The 25,947-nt window shown below is 38.6% G+C and overlaps 2 protein-coding genes across 2 annotated transcripts; both read right to left on the bottom strand.

Annotated features, from left to right (window-relative positions):
• Positions 1-6,246: 6,246 nt before the first annotated feature.
• On the bottom strand, positions 6,247-7,218 carry LOC129563407 (olfactory receptor 4F3/4F16/4F29-like). The gene has a single exon (XM_055437219.2). It carries the CDS (start codon positions 7,216-7,218, stop codon positions 6,247-6,249), a length of 972 nt encoding a protein of 323 aa, XP_055293194.2.
• A 17,527-nt stretch (positions 7,219-24,745) lies between these two features.
• Positions 24,746-25,693, bottom strand: LOC129562748 (olfactory receptor 4F3/4F16/4F29-like). Its single transcript, XM_055436175.2, has one exon. The coding sequence runs from the start codon at positions 25,673-25,675 to the stop codon at positions 24,746-24,748; it is 930 nt and encodes a 309-aa protein (XP_055292150.2). The 5' UTR covers positions 25,676-25,693.
• Between the last annotated feature and the right edge of the window lie 254 nt (positions 25,694-25,947).

The raw sequence follows: 25,947 nt of genomic DNA, 5'->3' as shown, positions 1-25,947 counted from the left end.
TCTTGCCTGGAGAATCCCCATGGGCAGAGGAGCCTGGTGAGCTACAGTCCATGGGGTTGCAAAGAGTCAGACATGAATGAGTGACTAAGCACAGCATAGTATAGCACAGCACGTTACAAATCTACAGCTAACATCATACTCAAACAGTGAAAAGCTGAAAACATTTCCTTTAAGATCAAGAACAACATAAGAATGTCCACTCTCAGCACTTTTATTCAACACAGTTTTGGTAATCCTAGCCACAGCAATCATGGAAGAAAAAGAAAAACAAGAAATCAAAATTGGAAAAGAAGTACAATTGTTACTGCTTGGATATGACAAGATATTATATTTAGAAAATCCAAAAGATGTTACCAGAAAAGTACTAGAGCTCATCAATGAATTTGGTAAAGTTGTAGGATACAAAATTAATATACAGAAATCTGTTGTATTTCAATATACTAATAATGGAAGATCAGAAAGAGAAATTAAGGTAACAATCCCATTTACCATCACACTGAAAAGAAAAAAGTTACCTAGGAATAAGCCTACCTAAGCAGGCAAAAGATCTGTACTCTGAAAATTATAAAATACTGATGAAAGAAATCAGAGATTACATAAACAGATGGAGAGATATACCATGTTCTTACATTGGAAGAGTCAATGTTGTCAAAATGAAAATACTATCCAAGGCAATCTACAGAATTAATGAAATTTCTATCAAAGTACCAATAGCATTTTTCATAGAATTAGAACAAAAAATTTTATATGGAAATAATTTTTTTTTGTGTTTCCTTGTATGGAAACACAAAAGACCCCAAACAACCAAGCAATCCTGAGAAAGAAAAGTGGAGCTGGAAGAATCAGACTCCTTCACTTCTGACTATACTAGAAAGCTACAGTAATCAAAACAGTGTGGTACTGGCACAAAATCAGAAATAAAGATCAATGGAATAGGATAGAGTGTCCAGAAATAAACCTACACATCTATGGTCAATTAATCTACAACAAAAGATACAAGACTATACAATGGAGGAAAAACAATCTCTTCAACAGGTGGTGCTGGGGAAACTGGACATGTAAAAGAATGAAATCAGAACATTCTCTAACATCATTCACAAAAGTAAATTAAAAATAGATTAAAGACCTAAACGTAAGATCAGATACTACAAAACTCCTAAAGGAAAACAGAGCACTTTGACACAAATCGAAGAAATGTCATTTTGAATTTGTTTCCTAGAGTAATGGAAATAAAAGCAAAAATAACAAATAGGACCTAGTAAAACTTAAAAGCTTTTGCATAGCAAAGGGGAACCATAAAAAAAAACAACAAAAATCAAACAACTTATAGAATGAGTGAACATATTTGTAAACAATGAAAATGATAAGGAATTAATCTTCAAAATACAGAAACAATGTATAGAACTCAATATCAGCAATTCAATAAAAATAAGTTAGCAGATCTCAAAAGACATTTCTCCAAAGAAGATATACAGATGACCCAAAGGCATATGAAAAGATATTCACAAAGGTAATTATTCAGTTCAGTGCAGCTCAGTCACTCAGTCATGTTGGACTCTTTGAGACCCCATGAATCACAGCACGCCAGGCCTCCCTGTTCATCACCAACTCCCGGAGTTCACTCAAACTCATGTCCATTGAGTCAGATGCCATCCAGAGAAGTGCAAATCAAAGCTACAATGAGGTATTACCTCACACTGGTCAGAATGGGCATCAAAAAATCTACAAACGATAAATGCTGAAGAGAGTGGAGATAAAGAACCCTCCTACAATGTTGATGGGACTGTGAATGGGAACAGCCACTATGGAGAAAAGAAAGGAGATTCGTTGAGAAACTAAAAATAGAGTTACTATATGATCCTCCAGTCCCACTCCTGGACATATATCTGAAGAAAAACAAAATTCAAAAGGATCAGTTCAGTTCAGTTCAGTTCAGTCGCTCAGTCGTGTCCAACTCTCTGTGACCCCATGAATCACAGCACGCCAGGCTTCCCTGTCCATCACCAACTCCCGGAGTTCACTCAAACTCATGTCCACAGAGTCGGTGATGCCATCCAGCCATCTCATTCTCTGTCGTCCCCTTCTCCTCCCGCCCCCAGCCTTTCCCAGCATCAGAGTCTTTTCCAGTGAGTCAACTCGTCGCATGAGGTGGCCAAAGTATTGGAGTTTCAGCTTTAGCATCAGTCCTTCCAATGAACACCCAGGATTGATCTCCTCTAGAATGGACTGGTTGGATCTCCTTGCAGTCCAAGGGACTCTCAAGAGTCTTCTCCAGCACCACAGTTCAAAAGCATCAATTCTTCGGCAATACATGCACCCTAAAGTTTATATTCTCACTATTTACAGTAGATAAGACATGAAAGCAACCTAAGTGTCCATCAATAGATGAATGGATAAAGATGTGGTGTGTGTATATATATATATACACACCCGGGAGAATCAGTTCAGTTCGGTCACTCAGTTGTCTCCAGCTCTTTGTGACCCCGTGGACTGCAGCATACCAGGCTTCCCTGTCCATCACTAACACCCGGAGCTTGCTCAAACTCATGTGCATAGAGTTGGTGATGCCATCCAACCATCTCGTCCTCTGTCATCTCCTTCTCCTCCTGCCTTCAATCTTTCCCAGCATCATGGTCTTTTAAAATGAGTTAGTTCTTTGCATCAGGTGGCCAAAGTATTGGAGCTTCAGTTTCAGCATCAGTCCTTCCAATGAACATTCAGAGATAATTTGTTTAGAATTGACTGATTTGATCTCTTTGCAGTGCAAGGGACTTTCAAGAGTCTTCTCCAACACCGCAGTTCAAAAGCATCAATTCTTCGGCACTCAGATTTCTTTATGGTCCAACTCTCACATCTATACATGATTACTTGAAAAACCATAACTTTGACTAGATGGACCTTTGTTGGCAAAGTAATGCCTCTGCTTTTTAATATGCTGTCTAGGTTGGTCATAGTGTGTCTTTTAAAGAGTAAGTGTCCTGGGAGAATAGAATAGTATAAAGCACTCAGACTTTTCACTGAAGAAACTTAGAACTTTATGAAGAATTTATTTAGAATTTATGTTTTCTCAAATTTGGCATATACAGGGCTGAATAATTCTCTGTTCTGGGGCAGGGGGAGGCTATACTGTTTAGCAGCATCTCTGGCCTCTACTCATTCAGTTCAGTTCAGTTGAGTCACTCAGTCATGTCTGACTCTTTGCAACCCCATGAACTGCAGCATGTCAGGCCTCCCCGTCCATCACCAACTCCCGGAGTTTACCCAAACTCATGTCCATTGAGTCAGTGATGCCTTCCAACCATCTCATCCTCTGTTGTCCCCATCTCCTCTCGCCTTCAAAATTTCCCAGCATCAAGGTCTTTTCAAAACAGTCAGCTCTTTGCATCAGGTGACCAAAGTATTGGAGTTTCAGCTTCAGCATCAGTACTTCCTTTGCTTACATCATTTCATTTATTGAAAGCCCAGGGTGCTTTCTCTTATATTTTAGTTTGGAGCATATTTTCCTCTAGTTTTTGGAAAGTGTTCATGAAATGTCATGGTTCTTTATGTAATTTTAATTCTATCTTTCATGGAGTCATTTGAATACTATTTCAAATGCTTTCTCTCTCCTCACTTGGTTCTATGAAACTTTGAATATGTATAAGAATTCTTTGCCTATTGTCCTTGGCAGAAGTAGGAAGGATGTTTGCAATTTCCTTTTGCCTAGGTTTCAGATAATTATCAGATTTCAGTTACAGAAAAATTGTTCAAGTATAGAAGTGACAGTTATTAGCTCTTTACTTTCAGAGGTAAATATTCTTCAGTGTTTAATTCACCCTGGCTCTATACCTATAAACAGAGGCTAACTCCTAAGAGATGCAGAGTAAACTTAAGAGGTACAACTGACACTTGGCTTTACTATTTCAATGTTTACTTCTGGGGTCTTCAGTTAAATATACACAATTTAACCATAGCTCTAGATGTCTCCATGGAACAAATGCATAAAACACAGAAAGAGAATGACTTCCTTGTACCATTTACCATTCATTGTAGTGAAAGTGAAAGTTGCTCCGTTATGCCTGACTCTTTGTGATCCCATGTTCTTCTATACAGTCCATTGAATTCTCCAGGCCAGAATACTGGAGTGGGTAGCCTTTCCCTTCTCCAGGGGATCCTCCTAACCCAGGGATCAAACCCAGGTCTCCTGCATTCTTTACCAGCTGAGCCACCAGGGAAGCCCTTTATTGTAGTATATGTGGCTAATATGTTTTTAATGATACATTTAATATACCAAAAATTTCAGCTGGGCCTTGACAATATATCAATCCTGTGTCACTATTTGTGCTATTGAGTTGTTGTGTAAGGGATCGCTTCACTTTATTTCCCTCAGACTCCATTTTAAAGCTTCTAATGCCTCTTTATTCTCCTTAGTGACTGTGTTTACCTTATTAGCACCTTTCATAATTTTGTAGATTTGGGGTTTTGTTTATCTTTATATGAAAACTCTGCAATGATGTGCACTATTTCACAGTTTCCAAATGGTCAAGGATATCTATAGTGCTGGACATTTTGTTATGTATCATGTCAATCTATCGAGATTGTACCATGTCTCACTACCTCTACCTTTATCACTCTGATCTAAGTCAGTGTCATCTCTTGCTAGAATTATTGCAATGACTTCTAATAATTTCCCTGACTGTATATTTGAAGCTCTAAAGGATGAAGCAGCCAGAGTGATCCATTTTCAGCTTATACTGAAAATGTAAGCCTGTTGTTTCCTAGTTCAAAATCCAGTTGCTTATCTCATTTTGTATAATAACCAAAGTCTTTATAAAAGGATATATATATATATATATATAAAATTTCAAGTAATGAGTCGGAAGCAAAATAAACATGTGTCAAAATTCTGACAAAGTTTGCACAGCTCAGCTTTGATGGACTTATTTAAAAAAAACTTAGAAATGCTGTACTACCAAGTATCATATTAAACCAAGACTAGCGTTTTATAGTCACTATCATAATGACATAACAAATTTATCTTAGAGTATTCATTCTGCTTTGAACTAGAAGTGGTAAATATTACTATCCATCTATTGTTTAATTTTCTTAGCATAGATTCTGTTGCTCAAAAAACTGACTGTAAACAGAAGTTGAAGAAAAGATGAAAGAGAAGAAAAAACTATTTTTCAAAAAATAAATACAATCATGTAAAACTTTAAGTTCTTTTAAGTTCCTTATGGAGATGGGGTGTGGTATGTATTACAGCATATACCCACCTTACTGTGGGTCACAGTCGAAAATATGAAATAAACTGTAAGTGACCCCTGCACCTACCAATTAGTTATTCTCCCTTTACTCACATCCCAGGGCCTCTCCCAGGACCAAAGCAATCAGTTTTTCAAAATATGAAACTAATTGAGGAGGCAATTTATAATAATTATAAGAGGGCAATTTTAAAGGGGCAACGCAAGGGAAGTTCAAAGGGAAAGAGCAGCAAATTCTGGGAAGTGGGGAAAGGAGGAGGAATAATGGGATGGGAAGAAAAAGAGAGAGGAGAGGGAAAGGGGGAAAAGTTTTTCCTAGCCCAGAGACCATAAGTGGCTGAAGAAAATTAAAGAGGAAGGCATAGGAAGAAAAGAGGCATGAAAATGTAATGGGGTTTGAGCAGCATAATACTAATCACAGATAAAATCCTCGTGTTTCTCAGCTCTTTGTATTCCAAGAACAGTTCCTTTGGTTTCTACTGAAAGATATGTGACCTCATACATGTTTGTTCTCAAAGATACTGTGTGTTTGCTCTTGAAGATTCTGCCATCTTTGCACAGCCCTGGCAGAGAGCCAAAGGAAGGGTAAAATGTGGGCAAGCTGCAGCATCCAATAGGAAGACTCAGTTCAGTCCTCACTTAGAGTGTCTCATGTTGGGTACTGATAGGAATTCCTGACCATGAGGCAAGCTTTGTTAAAAGGAGCCAGACAGGTTCTCCCTGTTCTGAAGGCCTTAAAAAAGTGTTCCATGTTTTGTATTTCTAATAGTTGCTTCACATAAACATTATTCTTAGGATTTGAGGCTCAGATTGCTATAATATTTGAATATAAATGCTTCATATATAATTCCTTTTCTCTTTTCAAAAGTGAATTTCGCTACCTCCTAAGTGAAAGACAAAGTGGACTTGCTATCAGTGTGCATAATAAAATCAAAGTAGGATATAGAAAAGTTTTTCTCTGAGTTTGATCATCAGCGCTGAACATCAGTAATTAACAAGGGCATTACAATACAGGTATCACTAAAGAAATCTTTCTATAACTCACTAACTGTCTGCATACCTTCCTCATTGCCACTTTCATTTCTTGATTCCTGAATGTATAAATGACTGGATTCAGGAAAGGAGTGAGAACTGCATAAAAGATGGCCAAAAACTTATCCAGGTGTGTGGAAGGAAATGGCCATGTATAGATAAAAATCAAAGGACCAAAGAACAGAGCTACTGCAGTGATGTGAGCTGAAAGTGTGGACAGAGCCTTAGATGAACTACCTGAAGAGTGTTTCTGAACAGTGAGAATGATGACAATGTAGGAAATGATCAGAATGAAGATGGAGCCAATAGAGATGAATCCACTGTTGGCCATGACCATGAACTCTAGTTGGTATGTGTCTATGCAGGCAAGTTTGATCAACCGAGGAAGGTCACAGTAAAAGCTGTCCAACACATTTGGGCCACAGAAGGGTAAGTTTACCACAAAAGGCAGCTGAACCATGGAGTGGATAAAGCCTATTATCCAGGCAGCCACTAAAAAGGAGATGCACATTCTAGGGTTCATGATGGTCAGATAATGGAGAGGCTTACATATTGCAACATATCTGTCAAAGGCCATGGCTATGAGCAGCATCATCTCTACACCACCAACGAGGTGGATGAAGAAGAGTTGAGCGATGCAGCCTCTAAAGGAGATGACTTTATGCTTTTTGAAAAGGTCATAAATCATCTTGGGAGAAGTGAGAGAAGAAACTCCCAGGTCAATGAAGGAGAGGTTGGCTAACAGAAAATACATGGGAGAGTGTAAATGAGGGTCACAAGTCACAGTGAGAATAATGAGAGAATTTCCCATCATGCTTGCCACATAAAGTGTGGATGAGAACACAAAGAGGAGTAGCTGGATCTCCCAGGAGTTGGTGAGTCCCAGGAGCACAAACTCTGACACCACAGACTGATTTGCTCCATCCATTAGCTTTGTTAGCATTACTACCTGAAGGAGGACAATGGAAAAAATGTAAATCATGATAATTATGTTAATAATAAATTAGAAGAAAAGGGATTACAGTTATGGAAGCCTATTTCTACATTAGCATTAGAATTGACCTAATATGCTCATAACCTTAAAATGGAAAATTAATGGCTATCATATGGGGCTCTTCTTAACACCTTATTTTTTCTGCATTTAATACCCTCTGCTTCCTCCCAGGGTTGATGCCCTGTATTACTCATGAGATACAAGATGTTCAGAATTAGTATAAGGAATTCAACCTCAATCCTTTGAATTTGGGTTCAAAACCAATATGATACAATTCTAGCTACAATGAACTAATCACTACTGCCATCTCTTTCAAGCCTACAAACTTTCACCTGGTCCCACCCATGGGAACACATTCACCTTCCATGTTATTTAAAGGTTTACCATATTTACACAGTTTTGGCTTACTATTATTAGCATTTATTTTATTGTCCCTGTATTATAGTGAACTGATAACAGTTCTAACTTACCAAGTAGACTCTAAGCTTCTTGAAGTCTGGGATTTTGGCTTATTCATATTTGTACTCCCTAAAAAGTGGTCCAGAGAGGTGCAGGTCTATGAACTGTTTGTTACCAATTTGTGTGATACCAGGTAGAGAGTTTGTGAGTCAGTATTTAAAAACTTCTCTAACAATTTGATATACAGTGATGCCAAGTTTTGTACTTTACAAAAGTAATAGTCCATGAAGAACTAGAAATAAAGGGAAAAATCTTATCCTTCAACACAGGTAATTTGAGAAACATTGTCTTAGGGTTCTTAGCATATGATCTGAAAATCTTAAAACTATGAAATGCACAATGTAGTGGAAGCAATTTTGTACAAATCTCTATATAAGGACTTATCCCAGTATCATATGATTATTAATTCTAGAGACACAACATAACTTAGCGAAAGGAATATGGGTTTTGGATTTAGATTTCAAGATTTATACTAAAGTTCATCCATTGATAGCTTTATCTTGGACAAGTTGCTTAAATTCTTTGAGCTTCATTTTATTTACCTATTCAATTGCAATTAGTAGAATAACTAATGCATCTCGACATAAGGTGATAGTAGGCAAGTGAGTGTTAGTCACTCAGTCGTGCCCGACTCTTTGCGACCCCGTGGACTGCAGCCCACCAGGCTCCTCATGAGATTTTTCAGGCAAGGATACTGGAGTGGGTTGCCATTTCTTTCTCCAGGGGATCTTCCAGACCTAGGAATAGAATCCCGGTCTCCAGAATTGCAGACAGATTCTTTACCCACTGAGCTACAAGGGAAGTAAGGTGATAGTAAGTATTCAGTAAATATTATGTTTACTTTATTTCACTTGCCCTCATAGCACTCAGTACATGAGACATAATGAGTGAATAAGAAAATAAAACACTATTGACATACAGGGAATAGCAGACTTTTATATCAGAAAATATATTTCATAAATAATTAAGAAAAATATTAATATTTACATTTTCTTAGAAATTATCTTGTATAAATTTAATTGATTTGCTCTCAAAGCACACTGTATTCTAGAAGTACTTAACAGATATGTAATTTATTATTTGTTCAATTTCTCTTTCCCACCTAGGTTGCAAGTTCTACAAAGTTAAGAACTGCATCTGCCTTCCTCAATCCATTCACTGAAAATTTACAATCACAAATAATTGTTTGCTAAAACTCTGATTAACAAGTACAGTTGTTCCTTGAACAATATGAATTTGAACTTTGTGAGTCCATTTACATGTGGATTTTTCAATAAATATACAAAAATATACCTGTATAACATTGTGCAAAACTTATATTGAAGTGAGTAGCCTGTCCTTGTATAGACATAAGGTGATTAATATATAGTATAAAATTAACAGTGTGCTAGTTTCCTTAATCTTTCATAACTTGGCTTTCTAAAATTACTTTACTATATAGTAATTGGAGACACTACCTATCAGTCTGTGATCACAAGTAAGTATATTCTGAAAACTCTAACAATGTTTCTAATGCTAAGTTATAAATATTATTTTGACGCTATGCCACCTCATGCGACGAGCTGACTCACTGGAAAAGAGTCTGATGCTGGGAGGGATTGGGGGTGGGAGGAGACGGGGGCGATGGAGAATGAGATGGCTGGATGGCATCACCGACTCGATGGACATGAGATTGAGTGAACTCGGGGAGTTGGTGATGGACAGGGAGGCCTGGCGTGCTGTGATTCATGGGGTCGCAAAGAGTCGGACACGACTGAGCGACTGAACTGAACTGAACTGAACTGAACCATAAAGGGCTTCCTGATAGGTCAGTTGGTAAAGAATCTGCCTGCAATGCAGGAGACCCTGGTTTGATTCCTAGGTCAGGAAGATCCACTGAAGAAGGGACAGGCTACCCACTCCAGTATTCTTGGGCTTTCCTGTGGCTCAGCTGGTAAAGAATCCACCTGCAATGCAGGGGACCTGGATTCTATCCCTGAGTTAGGAAGATCCACTGCAGAAGGGAAAGGCTACCCACTCCAGTGTTCCAAGAGTATATATTCTGGCCTTGGAGTACAAAATAAAGCAGGGCAAAGGCAAACAGAGTTTTGCCAAGAGAATGCACTGGTTATAGCAAACAACCTCCTCCAACAACACAAGAGACAACTCTATATATGGACATCACCAGATGGTCAAAACCAAAATTGGTTGATTATATTCTTTGCAGCCGAAGATGCAGAAGCTCTATACAGTCAACAAAATCAAGATCAGGAGCTGATGTGGCTCGGATCATGAACTCCTTATTGCCAAATTCAGACTTAAATTGAAGAAAGTAGGGAAAACCACTAGGCCATTCAGGTATGACCTAAATCAAATCCCTTACGATTGTACAGTGAAAGTGACAAATAAATTAAAGGGAATAGATCTGATAGACAGAGTGCCTGAAGAATTTTGGATGGAGGTTCATGACATTGTACTGGAGGCAGTGATCAAGACCATCCTCAAGAAAAAGAAATGCAAAAAAGCAATATGGCTATCTGAGGAGGCCTTACAAAGAGCTGAGAAAAGAAGAGAAGCTAAAGGCAGAGGAGAAAAGAAAAGATATACCCATTTGAATGCAGAGTTCCAAAGAATAGCAAGGAGAGATAAGAAAGCCTTCCTCAGTGATCAGTGCAAAGAAATAGAGGAAAAGAGTAGAATGGGAAAGACTAGAGATCTGTTCAAGAAAAATAGAGATACCAAGGGAACATTTCATGCAAAGCTGGGCACAATAAAGGGCAGAAATAGTATGGACCTAACAGAAGCAGAAGATGTTAAGAAGAAATGCAAGAATACACAGAAGAACTATACAATAAAGATCTTCATGACCAAGATAGCCATGATGGTGTGATCACTCACCTAGAGCCAGACATCCTGGAGTCTGAAGTCAAGTGGGCCTTAGGAAGCATCACTACAAACAAAGCAAGTGGAGGTGGTGGAATTCCAGTTGAGCTATTTCAAATCTGTAAAGATGATTCTGTTAATGTGCTGCACTCAATATGCCAGCAAATTTGGAAAATTCAGCAGTGGCCTCAGGACTGGAAAAAGTTAGTTCTCATTCCAATCCCAAAGAAAGGTAATGCCAGAGAATGTCCAAACTACTGCATAATTGCACTCATCTTACATGCTAGCAAAGTAATGCTCACAGTTCTCCAAGCCAGACTTCAACAATACGTGAATGGTGAACTTCCAGATGTTCAAGCCTGATTTAGAAAAGGCAGTGGAACCAGAGATCAAATTGCCAACATCCATTGGATCATCAAAACAGCAAAGGGTTCTTGAAAAACATCTACTTCTGCTTCATTGATTACATCAAAGCCTTTGACTGTGTTGAGTTGAGTTGAGTTCAGTTCAGTTCAGTCACTCAGTCGTGACCGACTCTTTGCGACCCCATGAATCACAGCACGCCAGGCCTCCCTGTCCATCACCAACTCCCGGAGTACACTCAGACTCATGTCCATCGAGTCGGTGATGCCATCCAGCCATCTCATTCTCGGTCATTCTGTTCTCCTCCTGCCCCCAATCCCTCCCAGCAACAGAGTCTTTTCCAGTGAGTCAACTCGTCGCATGAGGTGGCCAAAGTACTTCAGTTTCAGCTTTAGCATCAGTCCTTCCAATGAACACCCAGGATCAATCTCCTTTAGAATGGACTGGTTGGATCTCCTTGCAGTCCAAGGGACTCTCAAGAGTCTTCTCCAACACCACAGTTCAAAAGCATCAATTCTTCAGCGATCAGCTTTCTTCACAGTCCAACTCTCACATCCATACATGACCACTGGAAAAACCATAGCCTTGACTAGACGGACCTTTGTTGGCAAAGAAATGTCTCTGCTTTTTAATATACTATCTAGGTTGGTCATACCTTTCCTTCCAAGGAGTTAGCGTCTTTTTTTTCATGGCTGCAATCAGCATCCACAGTGATTTTGGAGCCCAAAAAAACAAAGTGTGACACTGTTTTGACTGTATGGGTCACAGCAAACTGTGGAAAATTTTTCAAGAGATGGGAATACCAGACCTCCTGACAAATCTGTATATAGGTCAAGAAGCAACAGTTAGAACTGGATATGGAACAACAGACTGGTTCCAAATAGGGAAAGGAGTACGTCAAGGATGTATATTGTCATCCTGATTATTTAACATATGCAGAGTACATCATGTGAAATGCAAGGATAGATAAAGCAAAAGTTGGAATCAAGTTTGCTGGGCAAAATATCAATAACCTTAGATACACAGATGACGCCACCCTTATGGCAGAAAGCGAACAAGAATTAAACAGCCTCTTGATGTAAGTAAAAGAGGTGAGTGAAAAAGCTGGCTCAAAACTCAACATTCATAAAACAAAGATCATGGCATCTGGTCCCATCATATCATGGCAAATAGATAGAGAAACAGTGGAAACAGTGACAGACTTTATTTTTCTGGGGTCCAAAATCACTGAATTTAGTGCTTGAGGCCATGAAATTAAAAGACGCCTGCTCTTTGGAAGAAAAGCTATGACCAAGCTAAACAGCATATTAAAAAGCAGAGACATTACTTTGCTGAAAAAGGTCTGTCTAGTCAAAGCTATGGTTTTTCCAGTGGTCATTATGGATGTGAGAGCTGGACCATAAACAAAGCTGAATGCCGAAGAATTGATGCTTTTGAACTGTGATATTGGAGAAGACTCTTGAGGGTCCTTTGAACTGCAAGGAGATCAAACCAGTCAATCCTAAAGGAAATCAGTCCTGAATATTCATTGGAAGGACTGACGCTAAAGCTGAAACTCCAATTCTTTGACCACCTGATGTGAAGAACTGACTCATTGGAAAAGACCTGGATGCTGGGAAAGGTTGAAGGCAGGAGGAGAAGGCGACAACAGAAGATGAGATGGTTGGATGGCATCACTGACTTGATGGACGTGAGTTTGAGCAAGCTTTGGGAATTGGTGATGGACAAAGAAGCCTGGCATGCTGCAGTCCATGGGGTCTGAAAGAGTTGGACACAACTGAGTGGCTGAACTGACTGACTGATATACCATAAAATTTTATAGTGATTCATCCATTATTCAATCAGCAAGGCTACCATGAAGGAACTGTCTTGATTGCTCTAGGTTACGTTGAGTATATTTTGCTGCTTCTTCATTATCAGTATATGAATTGTTATGACTAAGTATCGGTCTCTCTTCACTTTATCTTTTCTTTTTTGATGTCTGGTATTAGTAATATGTATAATATACACAATATTTTGTATCCCACAAGATATACAGATGTAGGTTTAGACAGATGATTTATCATATAAACAGATGATATAAAGTTACAGTGCTGTAAATATATTTTCTCTTCCTTGTTACATTTGCACTCTACTATACTAAATGGCAACCCACTCCATTATTCTTGCCTGAAAAATCCCATGGACAGAGGAGCCTGGTAGGCTACACTCCTGGGGTCGCAAAGAATTGGACATGACTGAGCAACTTCACTTTCACACTTAAAATAGATAAACAACAGGGACCTACTGTGTAGCACAGGGAACTCTGCTCAATATGTTGTAACACTCTAATTAGGAGAAGAATTTGAAAAAGAAACAGATACATGTATGTGTATTCTAAGTGAATCACTTTGTTGTACACCTGAAACTAACAACATTGTTATTCATCTATGCTCTAATATAAAATAAAAAGTTAAAAATATTTTCTTTCTCTAGACTTGGTTGTAAGAATATACTATGAAAGCGTGTGTGCTCAGTTATGTCTGACTCTGCAACCCCATGGATCCCAACCAAGGGATCAAACCCACATCTCCTGGATTGTGGGTATATTCTTTACCCACTGAGCCTTGGGGGAAGTCCAAAAAAGAAGAGGGGGAGATACCAAAAATATTGGTTCTGTGAAAAATTGGCTAAAATTTTCAGTCATGTGAAAAATAGGATGTAAACAGATAGCCTTCAACATAGGAGAATCAGACTGCGAATCTTATAGTAATAGGTAATAGCAAATTATGTACTTATAACGAGTCAACAAAGATAGAATGGATGTAATTGGATGTTTAAAAAAACATTAAAATATCCCTGATTGTATAACTGGTGAGATGCACTAAAAGACTGAGACGAGTTCTCAAGAGATAAAAAAATTAGAGACCAGATTATAAAAGTGAAGGGATAAGAAAAAGAAACTATGTTAAAATGAGTACTAAAAAGAAAGAAGGATTAAAGAAAGTATGTATATAATGACAAGAAGACAAAAGACAAGGCCCACTTTATGAGATAGTTTAAGAAATATGACTTTCATGACTTTCTGGACCCATTCTTCAGAAATTTTACAATCATAAACAACATTTAATACTGTATTTCAGGTATCTTTTAGGCACTCAGTCTCTTGGAAGACGTTCTCCATAACCCTTATCAATTATACACATCAAGTTGTAAGGTTTATTTGCCCTTTGGATCTTCAACTACTTAAGAACTGGCATTTGAGGAAAATGAGTTTACAGGGGAAAGAACTATAACCATGAAGCCTGATAGGATAATGCTAATAGTGATTTACTTACTATGAAATAAGTACTGGAAAAAAAAGCTTAGAGGAAGTCAAAATTAAAATTTCCTTTTAGATGTACTAAAAGGAAAAAGAATATACATCAAATATCATAATACAGAAACTCACAGTTTTAAGTGTGAAATTCTAGATGGAGACACCAGGATATGATGTCTAGTCACCTCTTGGTTAGTCACTAAGTTGTGTTCAACTCTTTCGTGACGCCACCGACTGCAGCCTGCCAGGTTTCTCTGTCCATGAGATCTCACAGGTTAGAATACTGGAGTGGGTTGCCATTTCCTTCTTCAAGGAATCTTCCTGACCCAAAGATCAAACCTGTGTCTCCTGCATTGAGGGTGGATTCTTTGCCATTGAGCCACCAGGGAAGTGCCATGATGTCTAGTCACCTAGGAGTCACTTAATATCTACAAACCACCTCCTGATTGATGATGTTCTAAAACCCGATTCTCTTACAGATTGGTTTTTCTCAAAAGAGAGAGTTGTTAGATGGTTTTTCTCAAACACTTTAACTGTAACACTTTGTTAAAGTAATTAAATATTCAGATATAAAAGAAAAGGCCCAATCCTTTTGCCTTTTATTGTGATTAATTCCCTTTCTTGACCCATATAGAGTCAATTAGTCTTCCAGAAATAGATTCCAAGACATTTAATCTTTATAGATAAAGGAAATATTGGCAGCTCTGGTTCCAAATTATAGAATTATTAAGCTGAAAGGGGACTACGACATCTTTTGGTTTTGAAAACCTAGACTATGATTGCTGTAAATTTCCTTCTCAGCCTAAAAATATTGAGAGGGTATAACTTCCCTAAGCTGAAATGTCCTGCATTTTGTTTAAAAATGGTCATAAATTTATCTTCACACCTAAGTAAATATCTGCCTCTCCTAAATTAAGACCAATTCTTTTATTTGTTAAAACTGTGTGCAATAAAATGATTTTCAATGTCTCTTTCAATTAACTTTTTATGTACATAAACTCAGCAAACTAAGCTTTCCGTTTTCAAGACTCAAAAACTCAGTCCCTTTTACATTTTCTCTTGGGATCTCTTTTTCATGTACTTCCCACGTCCAAAAAAATCACATAAGTCAATTCTCTCTAAACCTTCTGCACTCTGCTTACAGTTTAGAGACAAAATTAAAAAATCAAAATTCCAAAACTATAAAGCACTTAAAAGAGTAGTAGAGTCAACCTATATTTAAGTTTTCATTTTCTGTGTGTACTTTCCATGTCTTAAGATGACGTTTACACTGGAAATAATTTATTCAGTTTCGCATTTTTGGATATCTCTTCTATTCAGGTAGTTCCTATTCAGACGTTTTTTCATCTTGAAAATTTTACAAGTACCTAATTAAATTTTTCCCTTTTTAAGAGCGTTGGTTTATAATTTATCTCTTTTGAATAAGTAATGGAGATTACAATAACCCTTGTTTTCTTAGTTTCTTATGTCAGCAATTTTTCTTACCTGTTTATCAAACTACAGAGGATGAGAATCATTCAGATAATCATCCTGGCAACAGAGTGCTAAACCCAAAACATTAAAAAAATCATTTGACTTTTCCTAATATCTTTCATGTTACTCTAATGTAAAAGCTGTGTGACTCTAGTAAAAGGTCAAAGTCAGTTTACTTTCTGCAACATATCAATACTCTCTTTACACTTAAACTCCACTGCTTATCGATTTGTTACCTCAGACACTAGCTACCTAGTTTTAGGATCACACTCATGCATTTGAACATGTGATTCATATCCTTAGCATCTCATATCTGACATTAGAGTTACTTTCCTTATTGTTGTTTACCCTTATTATTCTCTTTTACCTGTACAAAGAAAAGAATATCTTCATAAAGTTTTAGATTTTCTGTGTTCTTTAATATAAAGTGCCACAAAATATTGCTGTTGTAGAAATAAAGCTAATTAATAGCTCCAGAGGACACTGATCAAGTGATACTGCCTAGACCAGAGTTTGCAAGGAGTTCATGGGTCTAGGGACTTTACCCCCGGGGACTTACTTGGTTTGACCAGAACAGAGATCCTAAAAACTCATAATAAGACACTAGAGACAGAGAGGAAACAACATATGTTTATTAACATTGAAAAATGGAACACAATATATGTAATCAAGATTTTGTTAATTTGACTTATAACTTTCAAATATTTCTTTCTTCTTTTAAAAAAATCTTTTGGTTGCAGTGCACAGCATATGGGATCCTAGTTTCCAGACCAGGGATCAAACCCCTGCCTCTGCATGGGGAGCTTGGAGTCTTAACCACTGGGCCATGATGGAAGTCCCTCAAATATTTCAATATATGGCTTACATACTTTTGTTCTCACTCTTGCCCATGTCCCCACATTTGTCATAGGCAATAACTCTTTCATTTACAGATTCAGTGCTATAAGGAGCCCTAAGTTGTCAGAGGCCAGTGTTAGCTGTATTCCCTTTGGAATATTCTTCCCAGGAGGTATTAGGACCTCTGAGCTTACTAACCCAAAGTTCACAAGAATGGGGAGTATAACTTTCCATAGTAAATGATTTGAACCTATTGTGAAAGTGACTTTTCCCCCCTTAGGTTCACATATGCTGGCTATAGGACAGAGGGCAATATGTAGTGGCCTCTGGTTTAAGATATGTTCTGCACAGAATAGATAGCCTCCTGAACTTGCTTGGTGTTCACGTCCCTACTGATACAAAAGCAGAGCATTTACAAGGCCATTCCATCACTCCATCAGTGAGCTGTTTCTTTGGTATGGAGCATGCGTGTGTGTATGCATGCTATAGTAAATTCTCTTGGTCTGTTGTTATACTTCATTTTCTGTAAAAATGTGCCCAGAGCTGCTGATGTTTCATGGGACACCACAGGAACAGATAACGCAGAAAAGGTATTCTGTAAGCCTATAAATGATGGTTTCTGTAGATGTGCCATGATTGGGAAAGAAAAATCAGTACCCTGAATAAATTTATATCACTATGAAGACGGGTCTGTAATCCTGGAAAATCTGGACGGTGAGTTTACTGAGAGTATGGTGAGGTATGGCACCATAAAGGGTTCTGAGGCTTTATATTTCAGAGAGGGCACAGAGAATGCCTATGCAAAAGTCTATTAGAGATTACTCACTATATAGGAACAAGATGATTTGCCTCTGTGATGTAAAACTTGCCTCCATATTCCCTCCCTAGACTTCATGTCAAGGAATTTATACTTTTGGTCTTTCTTAGGTCTTAAGGAAATAAACCAACCATCAGCCTTGTTTACAAATTAATAACATCTATAGTAAGTAAGATTAGTAAGTATCAGAGGACGTCTTTTCTTCCAAGGAAAGTGTACAATTACAGATATTCCCTGTCTGAGGGAAGGGAAAGATAGGTTGTATAGGAAGACACTGAGCTCATCTCCTTCCACAGGCACATTGAATATATACTTACATAAAGAACAACTGCTTCTGAAGAAGATCTGAGGATTGATTGACCATCTACTATACAGTTAGTCTACATAAAAATGGAATACCCATGATGAGGGTAAGAGAAGAGATTGAAAAAGCTGGCTTAAAACTCAACATTCAAAAAACTAAGACCATGGCATCCGGTCCCATCACATCATGGCAAACAGAAGGGGAAAAAGTGGAAACAGTGGCAGATTTTATTTCCCTGGGCTCCAAAATCACTGCGGATAGTGACTGCAGCCATGAAATTAAAAGACACTTGCTCCTTGGAAGGAAAGCTATGACAAAACTTAGTGTATTAAAAAGCAAAGATATCACTTTGCCAACAAAGGTCTGTGTAATCAAAGCTATGGTTTTTCCAGTAGTCATGTATGGATGTGAGAGTTGGACCATAAAGAAGACAGAGCACCAAAGAATAGATGCTTTCAAATTGTGGAGATGGAGAAGACTCTTGAGAGTCCCTTGGACTGTAAGGAGATCAAACCAATAATCCTAAAGGAAATCAGCCTTGAATAATCATTGGAAACTCCAACACTTTGGCCACCTGAGGTGAAGAGCCGACTTACTGGAAAAGACACTGATGCTGGGAAAGATGAAAGCAAAGGAGAATGGGGCAGCGGAGGATGAAATGGTTAGATAGCATCATTGACTCAATGGACATGAATTTGAGCAAAACTCCAGGAAATAGTGAAAAACAGGGAAGTCTGGCGTGCTGCAGTCCATGGGGTTGCCAAAAGTCAGACACGACTTAGAGACTGAACAACAACCCTTCATGGGAACCCCACCAGTCCTAGAGACCTCCAGTAGAGAGGGATATGGCCGGTGTGCTCCCCTGAGACATGCTAAACAAATAGTTGTTTCAAGTACAGCTAGACTATATGAGAAGACAACCTACTTGGTAACCATAGGTCATCTGTCAAACAAACAGGAAACTGCTGGAGCTCTCTCAGAGGTCAGAGGTGCTAAGGAGCTCCATTTTTGATGCCCCTCCCACCATGGAGAATCTTTATGGTCTGCACTTCCTCAGTGCCTAGCCATCCCTCTAAGATTGTCTTAGGTGCTGCACTCCCTAGGCACTGCCTCCAGTCTGGATGCTCATGTTCCAGCCAGCTTGCCAAAGCCCCAAAGCACAAGTAGTCTACTCAAGAGGATGCTTCCCCACAGGGACACTTTCTTAAGACCAGGAGAGGTCACTGTTTCACCTAATTCATAGAAACAAGAAATACTGGTCAAACCAAATGAAAAGACAGATAAATATGTTCTAACAAAAGAACAAAGTGAAACACCAGACAAACCCTAATGAAATGGAGATAAGTAATTTACCTGATAAAGAGTTAAAAAAAATGACTATAAGGATGTTCATAATACCTGGGAAAAGAAAGGAGGAACTCAATGAGAACTTAAAATCTTAGATAATGTAAGAAAGAACCAATCACAAATGAAGAATTCAATAACTGAAATAAAAATTCAGATCAGTTCAGTTCAGTCGCTCAGTCGTGTCCAACTCTCCGCGACCCCATGAATCACAGCACGCCAGGCCTCCCTGTCCATCACCAACTCCCGGAGTACACTCAAACTCATGTCCACAGAGTCGGTGATGCCATCCAGCCATCTCATTCTCCGTCGTCCCCTTCTCCCCCCCCCCCCCAACCTTTCCCAGCATCAGAGTCTTTTCCAGTGAGTCAACTCGTCGCATGAGGTGGCCAAAGTACTGCAGTTTCAGCTTTAGCATCAGTCCCTCCAATGAACATCCAGGATTGATCTCCTTTAGAATGGACTGGTTGGATCTCCTTGCAGTATAAGGGACTCTCAAGAGTCTTCTCCAACACCACAGCTCAAAAGCATCGATTCTTCTGAGATCAGCTTTCTTCACAGTCCAACTCTCACATCCATACATGACCACGGGAAAAACCATAGCCTTGACTAGACGGACCTTGGTTGGCAAAGGAATGTCTCTGCTTTTTAATATACTATCAAGGTTGGTCATAACTTTCCTTCCAAGGAGTAAGCGTCTTTTAATTTCATGGCTGCAATCAGCATCTGCAGTGATTTTGGAGCCCAAAAAAATAAAGTCTGACCCTGTTTCCACTGTTTTTCCATCTATTTCCCATGAAGTGATGGGACCAGATGCCATGATCTTTGTTTTCTGAATGTTGAGCTTCAAGCCAACCTTTTCACTCTCCTCTTTCACTTTCATCAAGAGGCTTTTGAGTTCCTCTTCACTTTCTGCCATAAGGGTAGTGTCATCTGCATATCTGAGGTTATTGATATTTCTCCTGGCAATCTTGATTCCAGCTTGTGCTTCTTCCAGCCCAGCGTTCCTCATGATGTACTCTGCATATAAATTAAATAAGCAAGGTGACAATATACAACCTTGATGTACACATTTTCCTATTTGGAACCAGTCTGTTGTTCCATGTACAGTTCTAACTGTTGCTTCCTGACCTGCATACAGGTTTCTCAAGAGGCAGGTTAGGTGGTCTGGGATTCCCATCTCTTTCAGAATGTTCCACAGTTTATTGTGATCCACACAGTCAAAGGCTTTGGCATAGTCAATGAAGCAGAAATAGATGTTTTTCTGAAACTCTCTTGCTTTCTCCATGATCCAGCGGACGTTGGCAATTTGATCTCTGGTGCCTCTGCCTTTTCTAAAACCTGCTTGAACATCTGGGAGTTCACGGTTTACATACTGCTGAAGCCTGGCTTGGAGAATTTTGAGCATGGCTTTACTAGCGTGTGAGATGAGTGCAATTGTGCGGTAGTTTGAGCATTCTTTGTCATTGCCTTTCTTTGGGATTGGAATGAAGACTGATCTTTTCCAGTCCTGTGGCCACTGCTGAGTTTTCCAAATCTGCTGGCATATTGAGTGCAGCACTTTCACAGCATCATCTTTCAAGACTTGAAATAGCTCAACTGGAATTCCATCACCTCCACTAGCTTTGTTCATAGTGATGCTTTCTAAGGCCCACTTGACTTCACATTCCAAGATGTCTGGCTCTAGGTCAGTGATCACGTTATCGTGACTATCTTGGTCGTGAAGATCTTTTTTGTACAGTTCTTCTGTGTATTCCTGCCACCTCTTCTTAATATCTTCTGCTTCTGTTAGGTCCATACCATTTCTGTCCTTTATCAAGCCCATCTTTGCATGAAATGTTCCCTTGGAATCTCTAATTTTCTTGAAGAGGTCTCTTGTTTTTCCTATTCTGTTGTTTTTCTCTATTTCTTTGCATTGATCACTGAGGAAGTCTTTCTTATCTCTCCTTGCTATTCTTTGAAACTCTGCATTCAGATGCTCATATCTTTCCTTTTCTCCTTTGCTTTTCGCCTCTCTTCTTTTCACAGCTATTTGTAAGGCCTCCTCAGACAGCCATTTCACTCTTTTGCATTTCTTTTCCATGGGGATGGTCTTGGTCCCTGTCTCCTGTACAATGTCATGAATTTCTGTCCAGAGTTCATCAAGCACTCTATCTATCAGATCTAGTCCCTTAAATCTATTTCTCACTTCCACTGTATAATCATAAGGGATTTGATTGAGGTCATATCTGAATGGTCTAGTGGTTTTCCCTACTTTCTTCAATTTAAGTCTGAATTTGGCAATAAGGAGTTCATGATCTGAGCCACAGTCAGCTCCTGGTCTTGTTTTCGCTAACTGTATACAGCTTCTCCATCTTTGGTTGCAAAGAATATAATCCATCTGATTTCGGTGTTGACCATCTGGTGATGTCCATGTGTAGAGTCTTCTCTTGTGTTGTTGGAAGAGGGTGTTTGCTATGACCAGTGCGTTTTCTTGGCAAAACTCTATTAGCCTTTGCCCTGCTTCATTCCGTGCTCCAAGGCCAAATTTGCCAGTTACTCCAGGTGTTTCTTGACTTCCTACTTTTGCATTCCAGTCCCCTATAATGAAAAGGAAACTAGATGTAATCAACAGAAGACTGGATGATATGGAAGAGAAGCAATCTGTAAGCTGTGCTAGTGGGAATCTCCCAGTCTTAAGAGAGAAAAAGAAGAAAAATTATTTGGAATGGAAAAGATTTTTTAGTAAAATTATGATGTCACAATTTAAAAGCTCTATGGAGTTGGAATCATGAAAAGTACAATTTCTATGCTGCAGAAAGTGATAGCTAAAGCTAAAAAGAAAACAACAAATTGGGGGAGACATTTGAATACAAATATTCAGACATTTGAATACAAATACTAAAATTTGTATTATACAAATACAAAAATTCAAATACAATATTTGAATACAAATAATACAAATATTATAATAAAGGAATTAATATCATTAGCATATATGTGAAACGGATACATTAATATGCAAAAGCTAGTATTCCACTGATGAGTACAGGGTGGAAGAACATCTCAGCACAGGATATTAACTTCTATTTCAATAAGGAAAAACATGTGACACCTTTCTGTTTGTCTTGAATCACTTTTCTCCTTTCACTGATGACAGTACCCCACCTCTCCCATTTGAGAAATGTTCCTCCTTAATTTCATATACTTCTCTGGGGGTTGTCAACCACACACTTTGGCCCTTATTACTAAGATGGGCATCAAGACGTAGTCCATGAAAGATCTGGCATAGAGCTAAAACAATGCTAACTAGAATTCTTTCATTGTGTTTTATTATAGATGTTAGGAAAGAAAACCTCTCCCTTTTCTACAGGGTTGCTCTGCTGAAATGACTTAAAATTTGAGTAATTTGTAGGCTTTCTTCTCTCCCTACATGGTGCATAAAAAGTCTATGTGCAACAGAAGAAAATAAGACCAATGTACAGAGAAAAAATTAGTCAATAGAGAAGGAGGAGAGAAAGAAATAGAGCAAGGAGCAAGAGAAATGGAGTGGCTGAGAGAGAAAAACCCTAAAGTGTGCAAGTAAATGACTCCCTGGAGTCTGTGAGGCTGGATCCACTATTAGACATCCCAGTAACCTGAGTCAATAAGTTCCTTTAAAAAATATTAAAAGAGTTTTTGCATTGTGGTAAAAATCTATGTATATAAACATACATTTCACCAGTTCTAAATACAGCTCAGTAATGTTAAGTATATTCAAGTTGTACAATAGATCTATAGATCTTTTCCTCTTGCACAACTGAAACTTTTCAATTCTTTGTTTTAGTTACTTTAAGCTTTCTTTGATTGGATTCCTGACACAGTAATTCAAAGAGGTCAGATTAATAACATGAAAAATACAAGTATATAAAAATGAAATTTAAGATAACTTTTTAAAGAACTTCCCAAGTAGCTCAGTGGTAAAAGAATATGGCTGCCAATGCAGGAGATGCAGGAAACTCGGGTTTGATCCTTGGGTTGGGGAGATCCCCTGGAGGAAGAAATGGCAACCTGTTCCAGTATTCTTGCCTGGGAAATCCCGTGGACAAAGGAGACTGGTGGGCTATAGTTCAAGGGGGTCACAAGAGAGTAGGACATGGCTTAACGACTAAACAACAAAATAAACAGATATACAGGTATTAGTTTCCCAAGGGTCCAACAATGAATAAATGATATAAGGGCAATGGAAATAAAGAGAAAACGTGAAGAAATTATCAAGTAAGATAAGATATAAAGTAAATAACAACTGCTTGTAAGACCAAAGGAATATTGATAAACTATATAAGAATCTATAAAAATTGGAGTTATTTGCAGTACATTCTTGAGAATAAGCCTTATTCCTCTTTGTTGAAATGGGTATGAATTCTAAACCTGTTGATGCAAATCCTTCATTTCTTTATAGGAGAATATAGTCATATACAAAGTATTTTCCAAACTTAAATTTAGCTTGCAGTTCATTCAATGCAACAGGAATGGTCAAGCCAGGAGAAGGAATAGGAAGAACCTGGCTAGTTACATGTGGAAATAAGAATGTATCTGTAAGAACATAGGAATTAGATGACCTGGAACATAGTATTAAAAAGAGTCAAAAGGTAAAACGTGTGATTCCCAGCCAACACTATCCAGATTAAAGTCCTGACCTAAGGATCTTATTTTTCCAGTGTGATGGTAGGCATATCCTAGTGTGGAGATATAGTCATTAAATATCAAAATCTGATATGATTAAATATTTGTATAATCCAGCTAATTCTTCTTGCTCTGATTCCCTGCTCATTGATGTTTATATCACTGTTTAACTTCCCAAAATTTTTCCTACAGTTGAAGAGTGAGTTACATTTATGTGGAAGTTCAGGCCACTTAACTGATTTTTCTATGACAAATTAATAAATAGGCATCTTGATGTATATATTTCCATGTAGTATTGCTTTACTAACTGTCAATTGGCAATCCTTTATATAACCCACTCTGACACTAAAGAGACAGTTTTGAAGTTTCAGTTCAGTTCACTTGCTCAGTAGTGTCTGACTGTTTGTGACTTCATGGACTGCACCATGCCAGGCTTCCCTGTCCATCACCAACTCCTGAAGCTTGCTCAAACTCATGTCCATTGAGTCTGTGATGCCATCCAACCATCTCGTCCTCTGTCTAGAAGTCTGCTGCTGCTGCTAAGTCGCTTCAGTCGTGTCCGACTCTGTGCGACCCCATAGACGGTAGCCCACCAGACTCTGCCGTCTCTGGGATTCTCTAGGCAAGAACACTGGAGTGGGTTGCCATTTCCTTCTCCGATGCATGAAAGTGAAAAGTGAAAGTGAAGTCGCTCAGTCATATCCGACTCTTCGCGACCCCGTGGACTACAGCCTACCAGGCTCCTCCACCCATGGGATTTTCCAGGCAAGAGTACTGGAGTGAGTTGCCATTGCCTTCTCCCAGTCTAGAAGTCTAGACCATAGTAAATCCATCAGATAATGTCTCTTGAGAGACAAGCAATTGGCCTTCTCCAGAAGATACTTTTTACCACACCATATACTTCCTCCAACCATAGGCAGTGACATGGTTTCCCAGTTAATATTTTTAAAAGAATCATATTATTTTATTCTGGGTCATCTAAATGTGAATATGGTACTTGGAAACTCCCAATATTAATAATAGAAGTATAATATCACTCCAACTCAGTAAAGAGACTTTATAATACTTCGGGCATTTAAGAAATCCTTCTGTAAATAATAAATTGACTGCATACTTTCTTCATTGCAACTTTCATTTCTTTGTTTCTCAATGTATAGATGACTGAATTTAAAAAAGGGGTGAGAACTGCATCAAAAACAACAAGGAATTTGTCTAGGTGTGACATGGAGTGAGGCCAGATGTAAACAAAGATGCAAGGACCAAAAAACAAAATCACCACCATGACATGAGTTGACAAAGTGGAGAGGGCCTTAGATGAGCTACCTGAAGAGTGTTTCCGAACAGTGATGAGGATAAAAATGTAGGAGACAATCAATATGAAGAATGACCCCAGGGATATGAATCCACTGTTGGCTGTGACCATGGACTCCAGCCTGAAGGTGTCTATGCAGGCAAGTTTGATGAACCGAGGAAAGTCACAGTAAAAGCTATCTATTATATTAGGGCCACAGATTGGCAATTTTACAACAAAACCCAGTTGAACCACAGAGTGAATAAAACCAATTATCCATGCAGTGACAAGAAGCAGAAGACACATTTTTCTGCTCATAATAGTGAAATAGTGGAGAGGCTTACATATGGCAACATATCTGTCAAAGGCCATGGCTATAAGAAGCACCATCTCCACACCACCAATGATATGGATGAAGAAGATTTGTGCGATGCAGCCTCCAAAGGAGATGACTTTACGTTTTCTAAAAATGTCGTAAATCATCTTGGGAGAAATTACAGACGAAACTCCCAGGTCAGTGATGGAGAGGTTGGCTAATAGAAAGTACATGGGGGAGTGTAAATGAGGGTTCATCATCACGGTGAGAACAATGAGGGAATTTCCTAGCATGCTGGCCATGTAAAAGACAGAAGAGAACATGAAGAGGAGAAGTTGAATCTCCCAGGAGTTGGTGAGTCCCAGGAACACAAACTCTGACACCATGGAGTGATTCATTCCATGAATTGATTTATCAGTTAGAATGCTGAAAAGGTAACTAAAGAAAAAGAAAAGGAAACTAAAATATTAATAATTTTTTTATATTATTAATATAATGATCACTTATTCAAGGATATTCACACTCCGAAGACTATCAGTTCAGTTCAGTTCAGTCGCTCAGTCGTGTCCGACTCTTTGTGACCTCATGAATCACAGCACACCAGGCCTCCCTGTCCATCACCAATTCCCGGAGTTCACTCAAGCTCATGTCCATTGAGTCAGTGATGCCA

The sequence above is a fragment of the Moschus berezovskii genome, chromosome 9, assembly GCF_049115385.1.
Source record: "Moschus berezovskii isolate FMDL1 chromosome 9, NW_MosBer_1.0, whole genome shotgun sequence".
NCBI classification, from domain to species: domain Eukaryota; kingdom Metazoa; phylum Chordata; class Mammalia; order Artiodactyla; family Moschidae; genus Moschus; species Moschus berezovskii.
The sequence above is the reverse complement of the archived record's forward strand: the minus strand, read 5'-3'. Positions and strand labels throughout refer to the sequence as shown.